Consider the following 12719-nt stretch of genomic DNA (forward strand, 5'->3'; position numbering starts at 1 on the left):
ATTATTTGACAACAGCGCGACATCAAAGGAATTCATATACCTAACTGATATTACTCTTTGAATTTACCGACGAAGAAATTTTCAAATTGTTACAATGTTTCGATACACATTTTAGATAAAAGACTTAGGGCCGTTATTGAACTTATTACGTGTCATATTAATTATTATTCTGGTCATTACAGAATATACGTAACGGAACTCAATACCATAAATTTACACTATCATCAGTTTATTTGGACAATAAGTCGGGGATTATTCCTGTGTTAGGAATAACGATACATGATACCGAGAACTCCTTGTCAAATACGACAAATCTGCTTGCATCTTGGCGTTTCGTTTAAACGAAATAATAATGAAAAGTGTTGAAAATTGCGCTTAAGGGGCTCCGTAGAAGTTTGAACGGCAGTGAACGCGGCTAATACAGTTGGGACAATTATTGGAAGCATTAATCCACCGGTTACGCCTGTTGCCACCGTTATCCCTACTGTTACAACTTAATGTTTTGAAAACAGAATAATTTCTACTCTATTGTTTTAGTTTTTCTTTTATTTCGTTTTGTTTTTCTATAATGTATTTTTGTCTACTTTCGAGTTCCATTTTTTATGTAATTAAATTAAATGAATTTCTGATAAAGCTGGTAGGTGTTTATTAATAACAACTTTTACAGTTACTAACGATATTTGTTCTTTCAAATCATTAATCTTATTCAGATGAACTGAAAGTTTGGTTTTCTAACAGAGATTGATATATTAACATATGCATCATCTCTTATTAAAAAATATATTCAACAACAAATACAAAACATAGATGATAGCGAAATCAAAACCTATGTTTTGTATTTGTTGTCGAATATAGGTTTTGATTTCACTATCATCTATGTTTTGTATTTGTTTTTTAATATTTGTTAGTTCTTTTTGTAATTCACTGTTAAGTTTAGTTTCCAGAGCATTTAATTCTGTTGAAACGTATCTTCATTTTCATCTGGAATGTTATCTATCAATTGTTGAATGTCTAATTTTTGTTTTGCAATCTTATCCTCTAATTTAGATATTAATGAAATTAAATTTTGTAACTCAGTTTTATTCGCAACGTTGACCAATTCTTTTTGAATAAAACTTTTTACCTCTTGTTGTAGTTTAGTATCATTAACAACATTTTTATTATTTAGTTGACGTTTGAAGAATCTTTTCACATTACTTATTTTATCTTCTAAATGGTTTTTATTTACTTCAATTGAATTTATTTGTTCCCGTAAATATTTCTTGTGAACGGCGTCATTATCGTTTTCCGGAGACTTTAAATTAGTTATGGTAAAATTGTTCATATCTAAATCACCTTGAAGAGTGTCTCCGATTTGATCTACAAAGTAAGGTATCGCTTTATTTATCCACGTTGTTTGTGTTAGGTTTTCTGGTTTCTAAAGATAAAGAACCTAATCCAAACTTATTCGCCATTTTTATTGTGTAAAATTTATTACAATTTCTTCGAACTGTTTTCCTAAACTCAACTGATATAAAACCCAAAGTGAAAGCTGACCACAAATCTTTTGTCCCGGTAATTGAATTTGAAATGTTGAACATTTGATTGGTTTATTAGTCAATTGGATTATCTCTTCATTGGGTTCTAATCCATAAGAATCGAAGAAATAAAAGTCAGAGTCTTTGATCGGAAGTATGTATATTTGTTATCGCGTAAAATTTACCTTTCATATATTTCAGATCATTTATTTCATCTCTCATACAATAATAAAACGGTGATATATTTAACTCATTCGCCCATCTCATAAGTTGAAAGTTTGTGGTTGTATCGGTTCCATATTTATCGAGAAATTCATTCATTTTTAAAAGTCGTTTTTTTTGAAAAAAATTGTATTACATTCTGATAAAACACATTCAATAATATTTTGAATATAAATTTAAATTTAAGAAAGCGAAAATGCTTGTCTACATCTCTTAATCTTCTATCAAATTCATTCATTTTTAAAAGTCGGTTTTTGACTGGCAGACTGGCATATGAATTAAATCGGCTGACCATATTTCACCTTTTTCAAACACTTTTACTTTCAAAAAGTTTTTAGTTTTTCTAAATTCTTTGTGAATTTCATCCGCTAATCCCATGCCTAATTTCATCTTTGCTTACCCCATGTAAGTACTGATTATTTAACTTCTGGTGTTACCTACAACAATTTATCATGGGTAAAGGGAAGACAAAGTCCAGTGACAAGTCAGCAAATAAAAGAGCTCGCGAGGATACAAGTGATTCTAATGCCAGTGCAACTGACACATCTGATTTTCTTGACAAATTAATGAAAGATGATCACTCCCAGAAGATATTTTTATCAACTCTACTAAAAAATCAAAATGCCAAATCCTACAACCCGAAATTTTGAACAGTCGTATCACGGCCTTGGAGGACCGCGTTGATGACTTGGAACAATATTCGCGTCGCACCTGTCTTAGAACAATATTCGCGTCGCACCTGTCTTAAATTTAGTGGTATCCCGGAACCAGGCTACGGAGAAAGAGAAAGAGAAGACATTGACCAAATCATTCTAGAAATAGTGAACTTCTAGCTTCGACTAGCTTCAGGCTTTCATTAGACGATATAGGCCGTTCTCATCGTGTCGGTCGTTATCGTAATGGATTCTGTCGTGATATTATCGTACGATTTCTGAGTTATAGGTGTGGGGCACTAGTGTTTGGTAAGAAAAGGGAGTTGAAGTCATTTAATCAGAATAGGTGCTTCAATGTATTTATTAATGAGGCTTTAACTAAGTAGCGCTCGGGTTTGTATCGTAAGGTACGTGAATTATACAAAGAAAAACTCATTGATAGTTGCTGGACGTTTGACGGAAGGATTAAAGTGAAATGTTTTAACAATACTATCTCCACTATTGTATCCGAAAGTGATTTAACCCAGTTCTTAATCTCTATTAAAGAGCCCGTCCAAGTCAACCTATGAGCTCTGCTAATCATATAAATACCACTGAGATTTCAACTCAACCCGATTATAGTAGCCGAAAGAACATATCGACACATACACTGTCGCCACCTACAAATGAAGATAACTCAACTAATATATATATCGGTATTATGCTGGAACGTGAATGGTCTAAAATCAGTGATCAAAGATAACTCATTCGTAGATCTCGTATCACCATATGACATAGTTCTTCTGTGTGAAGAATGATGATTTGATTGATGCTAATTTACCCAATTTCTCGGATGGTACATTTATTTCAAGAGATAATCTCAATTCATTTGGCAAACATAATATTAGATGCGGTGGCCTCGCCGTGTTTAACAAACTCCACCTTGATGCCTTTCTTGATATTGTCTACTCCTGCAAATGGTGCCTATGTGTACTTAAAATCAACCGTTTGTTATTCAACCATTCTTGTTTATATCATTTTTGTGTATATACCCCCTGAATATAGTTCATTCTATAATATTTTTGAAAATGACATTTTTATAGAAATTGAACAAGTGTTTCATAGATATCCTCTAATTGGGATAACTTTGATATGTGGTGACCTAAATAGTCGCACCAGCAATGAACCTGACTTTATTGTCCACGATAAACTGAATGATATTTTCAATAATTCGATCTCCGACTGTTATGATAGCAACCCCGAACCCAGGGTATCTGAAGATACAACTATCAATAATTTTGGTAAAAAGCTTATCAACTGTCTGATAGCTAATGGGCGTTTCGGCACTGACACTGGTACATTTACTTATTGTTCCTCTTGTGGTACTAGTTTAATAGACTATCTTCTTATTCCTAGATTATCATTTGCAAACTTATGTAATTTCAAAGTTTTGGAACTCAATGAATTTTCCGACCATGCAGTCCTAAATTTTGAATTGAGTACCTCGCCTCTACACAAATCTACTGTTGATCAAACATATGAGATAATTGCACACTCCAACCCTATAACTTTCACTGTGGGACGATTCCAAAATTGATGATCTTAGGGCACTTGTGACAAGTAAACTAGGTATTTTATCTCAACAAGTGTCTTCTAGCCATAATTCTGGTGATATCGATCGTCTAGTTACAGATTTTAGTGGTATCTTTTATGAAATTTCCTTAAGTTTATTTTGTAAAAGGTCGAGGCTGAAAGGATCTAATAGGCAAATCATAGACAATCGTTGGTTCGACGAAAGTTGGAAAATTGCACAAGGAAAAATTTCTGTTCCTCGCGTAATAGGTATCAAAAGTTTAAAAGTGATAGAAATAGACACATTTTTCCTTATATTGATCTGAATTTTCCAAAGTGAAACGAAAAGCCAAATACAAAATCAATAAAGCATTGGGTCTTCAGTTATGTGAACTATCTATCAGCAACCCGAAGCAATTTTGGAAATCAATAAAATCCAATAAAACTGCGAACACAAAACTAACATGTAACGATATATCAAATCATTTCAAATCAGTCTATGGCACTACTACTACGAATTCAATTCTATTGCCTGATTTCGAACCTACTATACATGTAGACAGCCTTGACACTGCTATTTCGTGTGATGAGATAGTTAGAGCCGTCAAAAAACTTAAACGAAACAAAAGTGGAGGATTAGAACAAATTAATAGTGAATTTTTCATTGAAACTATCGATCTCCTCTTGCCTTATTTAACAACCATCTTCCATCAAATTTATGACAATGGTATCTACCCATCCAGTTGGCACGACTGCCTCCTTGTACCTGTTCCGAAAAAGGGGAACCTGCATATACCAGACAACTATAGAGGTATCTCAATTTGGGTTCAGGGAAAATAGAAGCACTGTAGATGCGCGTTTTGTACTTACGGGTATTATTGATCACTCACTTGATAGCAACAAAAAATTATACTGTGGTTTCATAGATCTCCGAAAAGCATTTGTCAGAGTTGACAGAAATCTGTTATTAATCAAATTAAAATCCCGTGGCATTAGTAGTAAAATGTTACGAATGATATCTTCCATGTATACTGAAGTTAATAATGTTTAATGGGTCATTATCAGACAGCTTTAAAAGCTATACCGGAGTTAAACAGGGAGAACCTTTATCACTATTACTATTTTTATTGTTTATTAATGATTTGCGTGATTGACTTTTCGATGATCGCCCTGATTTCTGTCACCTTGGAGACTATGTACTACTTTCGTTATTATTTGCTGATGATACCGCTCTCTTTGCAAATTCTGCTGTTTCGCTTCAAAACTTATTAGACAAATTCTACGACTTTTGTCAAAAATGGAAATTAGAAATAAATGTTGACAAAACGAAAGTCGTAATATTCCATAGAGGCCGTCTAACTAGCAATACAAGTTTTACTATAGCTGGTAACCAATTAGAAATTGTCAAGGAATATTTATATCTAGGAATTCTTTTGTCCGATAATGGAAAGTATTCACACTCAGAAAAAAGAATAGCAGCCCAAGGAAGAAAAGGCTTGGGGTCTCTAATTGCTATCACTAATCGTTTTAACCTCTCAATACCCATCAAATGTAAGCTTTACCAATCATTGGTATGTTCAGTGGCGAACTACGCTCGTGAAATCTGGGGTTCCATCCAGGCAAAAATATAGAGGGCGTTCAGAATGATTATATGCGTTACACTCTCCACGTTGGTAAGAACACTCCTATCATGTTCTTGTTAGGCGAATTGGAATTTTACCCACTCACAATCCTAAGAAAAATACGCATAACTAACTACTGGATGAAAATACTTAATTCACAAAATGTCTTAGTGCAGGAAATCTACTCAGTCTTATTGGAAGATGCCAATAAAAACAAGCGTAATTGGGCTTGGAATGTCAAAAACATGTTAGACAAATTGGGTCTCTCATATTTATGGTATAACCTAAATTCGCTTAATTCACGATCTATAACAACCATTATCAACTGTATTAAAGATATATTCATCCAGGAGTGGTTTTCTAGTAGACTTCGTTTCTATAAGTTATATAAACATATTTTTGTAATGGATTCATACCTTTGTAATACTTTATAGCACAAATTCCAATTCATAATATCTCGTTTTCGTAGTGGTACCATGAAACTCGCGATTGAAACTGGCCGATATATTAACACTGTCCGTGAGAAGAGACTATGCTTATGCTGCAGAATGAATTCTATTGAAGACGAATATCACTTCCTACTTTGTTGTCCAGCTTACGTGTCTTTACGTCGCAAATATTTCCATCGAAGATTTTGGTATTTCCCATCAATCCATAAATTTATATGTCTTGTCAGTAACACTAAACCCAAGCATCAAATTAAATTATCTAAATACCTTATAAAAGCATTTGAAATAAGGAAATCCTTAATAACTCTCTAATTCCACGACGGTGACCTTATGGGTATTAATTATGTACATATGTCTATATGTTTATTTGTCTGTCATTTCGTCTATTTTCTCTCATTTTGTTTGATCCTCATTATTCTTTAATATTTATGTTTATGTATTCATGTATTTATTTTTTTAGGCTATAGCAAGTGATTTGCTCTGCCAGTAATAAACTATCGAATACATGAATGATTTGTAAACATTTTTTCTGTAAATTGTCATCTGTGTATGGATTAGATAAAGGTAAAGATAGAATTCCTCTGGGTGTTTTTAAAGGGCATTTTGTTAGTTTTTTTTTATATTTTTAAGCACGATCCAGTTATCAAAATTTCTACCGTTATGAGAAATCAATATTAATCTCTTTCTATCATATTGACAATCTATACAATCTGTACCTACAAATATTTCTACTATATTCATTAGTTTATCATAAAATTCTTCTGGAACATTATCTGTAGGATTTAAATCTGGAAAAAGATTATTTATTCTGTCTAACATTTTTCTTACTTTTTCTAAATAAATTAACGTACACGCATAAGGAATTGCTTTACGCGTTTCACTTTCTGAATATGTTTCACAGTCCCAAGCAAATAACCCAGCATCACTTATACTTGAAAACATGTTTAGTTTCAGAGGTGAAACCTGTGTTCACCTGTGTTACTGCGTTATCGTCTCTTCACGTTTTCCATACTTGTTGAACAGCTTGATTTCTTTGTGCTACACAGTCGTCAAACACTATTAAGTTCTTTCGCTCACTTTCAACTTTAGACAAATCTAAATCATTAACATTTTTCGTAAGAACAACTTTTATATCCGTTGGATTGAAAGATGGATTCTTTTATATATGTATCTAAGATATCTTTTATTTCCGCCATCTCATCATTGTCTTCATAATATTTAAATATGTCTTGAACGTCTTTCTTTGGTATATATTCTAAATCTTTGAGGAATTGATAATATGGTTCCTAGAACCTGAGCTTCCGCATATACACATAAGCATTGGGTTACTAGGAAATATTTCTGAATGAGTAAATTTTTTGCCCATTTTTATACGCCCACGCGTCTCTATATATATCTCGACGTATATTGTCGGCACCCCTGTCCGCCCGTCGGTCCGTCCGTCAACATATGCTTGTAAACGCTCTAAAAACTCGATTTTTTGATGGAATCCAATGAAATTCGGCATGTGTATACATATTCATAAAACGAAGATCAAGTTCGAATTTGAGCTATTTTCGACTGTTAGAAGCAGAGTTATTGCCCTTGCCCCAAAATCTTGAATATGCTATTACTCTTTTAGTTTTCAACCGATTTTGATGAAACTTAAAAGGATGTTTCGTTTTTACCATCCGCATGCCGTGACGGGCGTATATGGCTGTGGTCCACTATCTTTTTATTACTCCATCTCCTTTATACTTTAAAAGAAAGATTCCCTCTCCAGAATGTATTTTTTTTAAAACTATGGCATTCCCCTTATGTTTGACCTTCATTTCTCCGGTGTCGATTTTATCTATTAGATTACTTAATCCCTTTTTAACAGTTTCTTGGTTTCTTCACTAAATCGATTTCCAAATTCTTTAACTGTCCCTAATGTATCTGCTACTCCTGAAACTTGTGCTATCTTTTCCATTTCCATATTTGTCTACGATTTTCACTTTTTCAGCATCAGCTGCTTTCTTGGCGTCGATGGCTTGTGATATTTCAGCCGCTTCACGAGCAGTTGCACCAACTGCGGCCAGTCCAGCAAATATCAAAGGTAAATATCCACCATCCTTTACACTCTTGTCAATTTTTTCCAAATCTATATCATCTCGGACTTTACAATGTTTATATATAGAAATAAGTTTTTTTTTTTAGATATTTTAATCTTTTTACCATTGTAAGTTATTGTAGTTGGTTATTCCGTTTCGATAGCTTCTATTATTCTTTTTACTAAAGTTTCTGGTTTTATTTTTAAGAGGGTAATTCTTATGATTATTCTATACGAATCATCCGTCTGTCGGATATTTTGATTAGATGTTTTGCTTCTTCCAATAATAAACAATAACCGGTCACATCTCCTTGTGTTTTTTCAATATAAATATTTATATTCACCCCTGTTTTGAAAAGATCTTCTTGATGAGCTGATAGATCAAAACAGAATATAAGGTGATTAATTGCAAAATCTACATATTCAAACTGAGGTGGATTTCATTATAAGCCCTCGTGGTTGGATTAATTGTTAAAGGTTGGTTAGGATAATTATTGTTATTCAATCTTACTTGAACTTTATGGATTATATGATTTTGATTTTGGTTCAATGCCACTCTGAAGACATTATTGTTATTCGTTTGAGAATCTGGTAAGATCTTGAAACCAACCATTTAATATCTTGCTGGTTTAATAGTGTTAAATATTGGCCATGTAGTTGATTCTCTAGTTAAAGTCATGCTACCTACCGTGTTACGACGAAGAAAAGCTATTTCAATATCTTTAGTCAACATGTTGAATATTCTCGTTTCTACTTCAATTGATGGTGTTATTACGGGTATGTAAAGTTGGAGATTCGTTATTTCTAAATTTGCATCTGAAGCATTCTCTCCAAAGAATATCTTATCATCATTGATTTCTCTTTGTAGATGAATTTTATATGGTAACCCTATGGAAACTTTTCTGTGTTCCAAAAGACCGTATAAAGGATATAATTTCCAATTTACGTAATTATTATCAATGGAATTATACTGATTTACTCGTTTGTCGAATCCATAATTTACTGCCCTTGCTACTCTTTCTATTGTGTTTCGAGCAATAGCTCTCATTCTATCTTCATTTGCATCATTTGGAACATTTCTTACCGGTTCTTTTAAAACACTTCCATCACCAACAACGGGTATCCATCCGGAAACAGAATCGTAGTTTTTTGGTTATAGAACTGTTTTCAACATTATGTCAAATTCTAACGGATGTTTGATGGTTTCTATGGGATTTGAACCAGCTTCCAAAACCATTTCAGCAAATAAAGATGGGAAGAAATTGTTTTCTAACGTTGTGTTGGTTTGTGGGGGTTGATTCTGATAAGAGTTCCGTCCTTAATTTTGAAATCGCATCTGAAACAGGCATCAGATAGAAGCAACCAATTCGATTATGAATTAATCTCGAAAGTGACCCTACCTCCATCATTTAGTTGGGACCTAGAGCCGACGGTTGGTGATATTAAACGAATAACGAATTGGGTCATATAATTGAAAGATCGGATCTAATCTGTAATTTTTTTCTGCCATTTTTAAAGATAGGTTTTACCCTATTTTTTGAAACCATTTACCCCCATGGAAATCCAGGAAGAATATCAAGAAACCAAAGTAAGATTTAGGTTTTAATAAATACATTTACAAAATTAATTACACATTTTTAATACAGAAAATATAAAACATAAACAATTATATTGATATACACTTCTACTGGGATTGGTAATGTTCACCACACGACCGCTCCTAGAGAATCGATAGACATACTTCAATGTTATAACTGCTCTTACACAATCGGTAGATATACATCTGGGTTGTGACCGCTCCTTCAGAATCGGTAGATATACTTCAGGGTTACGACCAGGCTTTAGGGTTATCTCCCCATTTATACAATCGGTGGATATACTTTACGGTCATGCCTGCTCATAGAGAATCGGTGAATATGCTTCAGGTTATCTCCCCTCTTACACAATCGGTAGACATAGTTCAGGGTCATGACCGATCCTAGAGAATCGGTAGATATACTTTATGTCACATGACCGCTCTTACACAATCGGTGAATATACTTCAAGGTTATGACCGCTCCTTTAGAATCAGTATATACACGTCACATGAATTATATCCTTTTCCAAAACGATTGTTCTTCAGCACTTGTTCTTTCTAAATCTGTATAAACAATTTTGAAACCTCGGATATTTGTCACAGAGTTTGGCAAAGTTCTTGGCCTCTTTGTATCCCCAACTGCCTGTGATGGTGTAAATATTCTTTGTGATACGAAATGTTGGTATCTATTAAACTTGTGTCTGGAATAAAAACAAAAAGAAATTTATATTTTCAAAAACAACAAATAACATATCTTAATTCCACCCTGTCGTCTTATGATTAAATTAAACAAAGAACATACCTAGATTTTGTATGATTGAATTCCTAATCTTCCAGCGTAACAAAATTGAGACACTGCTAAGAGTTTAGACTGTCTATGCTGACGTCCGGATATCCGCTCCATTTTATTTCGCGTCTATCCCAGAAATGCGCACTATAGGAATACTCTCCAATATTTCCATCAATTCACACCCAAAAAGAAAAGAAACTAGAGCCACTCGTGGCACAGAGTGGGACTTTGCAAATGTAGCAAATTGCAAAAGACCCCAAAAAAATCATCCTTCCACGATAATTAGATCAAGCGCAAGAACAGTCTAAAGTTGAGAAATTTTCATTTTTTAGAAGATTCTAATACCGGAAGTAGACGTCAGACCTCACAAATGAAAGTATCAGCAGATAGCCAAGGTCAATGACCTTTGATCTTGTAAAAAAGAAAGTCTAAAAAGGTCAAGATCAAGAGGTATACGTCATCAAAATTTCTAATTGCACACGACTATAAAACCGGAAGTTGACATAGGACAGCAAATATGAAAGTACAAATAGATAGCCAATGCCAATGACGTTTGATCCTACAAAGGTCAAGGTCAACAAAGGTCAAGGTCAAAAATTGAAAATTTTCAATTTCCAAAACCTGTTCCTTTTTTTGATTTAAGAAGCGGAAACAACCGAAATTCTAAGACAAAGTGGCTCACAATATGAGGTAATTGTATGCAAAGTTCCATTTTGAACAAACGTATACTTTGCGAGTTATGCTCCTAGCCAAAAATATCAATAATGAGTGATATAACCCAAATGTGCCACGCCCACCTTAATTTTTTTTGCATAGGGTAATTGATATTCCAAATATTATGTTGTGTTTTAAATTTCAAGCTTCTACATTATTCAGGTCAAAAGATATAGGTCAACAAATGTCAACAAAGGTCAAAATCGAAAAATGAAAATATCCATATGTTAAAACCCGTTCCTTTTTTGGAACTATAAAGCTGAAACAACTGAGCTGTTAACACAAACTGGCCAAAAGGATGAGGTAATTGTGTGCAAAGGCCCTTTTTTAACAAACGTATCCTATGCGAGTTATGCCCCAGCCCCAAAATGTAAACAATTAGTAATTCAACCCGGATGTGCCACGCCCACATAAGTTTTTTTGTCGTAGGTGAATTCATATTCAAAGTGTCTAGTTGTATTCCAAATATCAAGGTTCTACATAAAATAGGTCATAAGAAATACATACACCAAGATCAAAAAGACACAAATATGGTAAAACAAAACTCAAATTTGAAAAAATCACGAATTTCAATTTTGCTTTAAAAAAGCAATTGTTCTATATCTATGTAAAGTGCATGAGAAGAACATTAGGAAACCGAAAAAATTAACCCTCTAGGTTAATTAGGTCACGTGTTAGAGCAGTCCAAAGTTGCGAATTTGGCTTTTTACGGATAGCTATAAAACCGGAAGTACATGTCTGGGGTCAAAGGTCAAAGTATCAAATGATAAGACAAGGTCAATGACCTTTGATCCTATAAAGGTCAAGGTCATCAAAGGTCAAGGTCACGAGATACAAGCCTTCAAAAATTGAAAAAAATTCGACCGGAAGTTGCAAAAAAGCAAAAGTCAAATTCAAAAATCCATTTCCAACATTTTTGTCGCCATCGATTAAAGTATACACCAACATAAAAATTTGACCAATCCCATTCTCCCCCGAAGCCCCATTTTGAGTTTTATGAAAAAGTATCAAATCAAGATGGCGGCCGAAGTATTTTTTTTGGACTAAATTTTATTTTAAAATCGGCCATAGAATTAAGATTAATAACGATATACATAATTTCGTTGAAATATTTCAATCACACCGGAAGTGAAAATCGATTTTCCACTTTAACCGGAAGTGACGCAAAAATTTTGAATACGTCAAATGGTTTACATTAGTGACATGCATCTTTTATCAAAATTTCAGATTAATCCGAAAAAAACTGAAAAATGGTCCAAAAATTTCGAAATTCGGCCAAAAAATGTATGCTACGAATTTTCGAAATGTGAAATTTTTAAGTGCTATCAGGTCAGAAATTACAGGTAGATTGTAGAAATGAAAACCCGAAGAAAATCGATGCAAAAATACGCCTTCTAGAGCCGATTTTCGACTTTTTGCACATGTTGAACTGTGGCAATTCCGGTTTTGCAAAAATGTTCCAATACATATTTAAGGAACACGTCGCCACTACAGAAGGTCTAGAGAAGTTGAAAAAAAAAAAAAAAACAATTTGACATTTCGATAACAAACTGG

At 33.6% G+C, this 12719-nt stretch overlaps 3 protein-coding genes across 3 annotated transcripts; 1 reads left to right on the forward strand and 2 right to left on the reverse strand.

Annotated features, from left to right (window-relative positions):
- Positions 1–949: 949 nt before the first annotated feature.
- On the reverse strand, positions 950–1838 carry LOTGIDRAFT_175034 (hypothetical protein; the record flags this gene model as incomplete). The annotated part of the gene is made up of 2 exons (XM_009055140.1): positions 950–1359; positions 1703–1838. The coding sequence occupies 2 exons, from the start codon at positions 1836–1838 to the stop codon at positions 950–952; spliced, it is 546 nt and encodes a 181-aa protein (XP_009053388.1).
- Positions 1839–4522: 2684 nt separating this feature from the next.
- LOTGIDRAFT_144346 (hypothetical protein) lies at positions 4523–4783 on the forward strand (the record flags this gene model as incomplete). The annotated part of the gene is made up of 1 exon (XM_009055141.1): positions 4523–4783. A coding segment is annotated over one exon (261 nt), but the record flags the coding sequence as incomplete, so codon positions are not given.
- Positions 4784–7912: 3129 nt separating this feature from the next.
- LOTGIDRAFT_175035 (hypothetical protein) lies at positions 7913–9133 on the reverse strand (the record flags this gene model as incomplete). The annotated part of the gene is made up of 2 exons (XM_009055142.1): positions 7913–8116; positions 8774–9133. 2 exons carry the CDS (start codon positions 9131–9133, stop codon positions 7913–7915), a joined length of 564 nt encoding a protein of 187 aa, XP_009053390.1.
- Between the last annotated feature and the right edge of the window lie 3586 nt (positions 9134–12719).

This window comes from Lottia gigantea, assembly GCF_000327385.1.
Source record: "Lottia gigantea unplaced genomic scaffold LOTGIsca_234, whole genome shotgun sequence".
NCBI lineage: Eukaryota > Metazoa > Mollusca > Gastropoda > Lottiidae > Lottia > Lottia gigantea.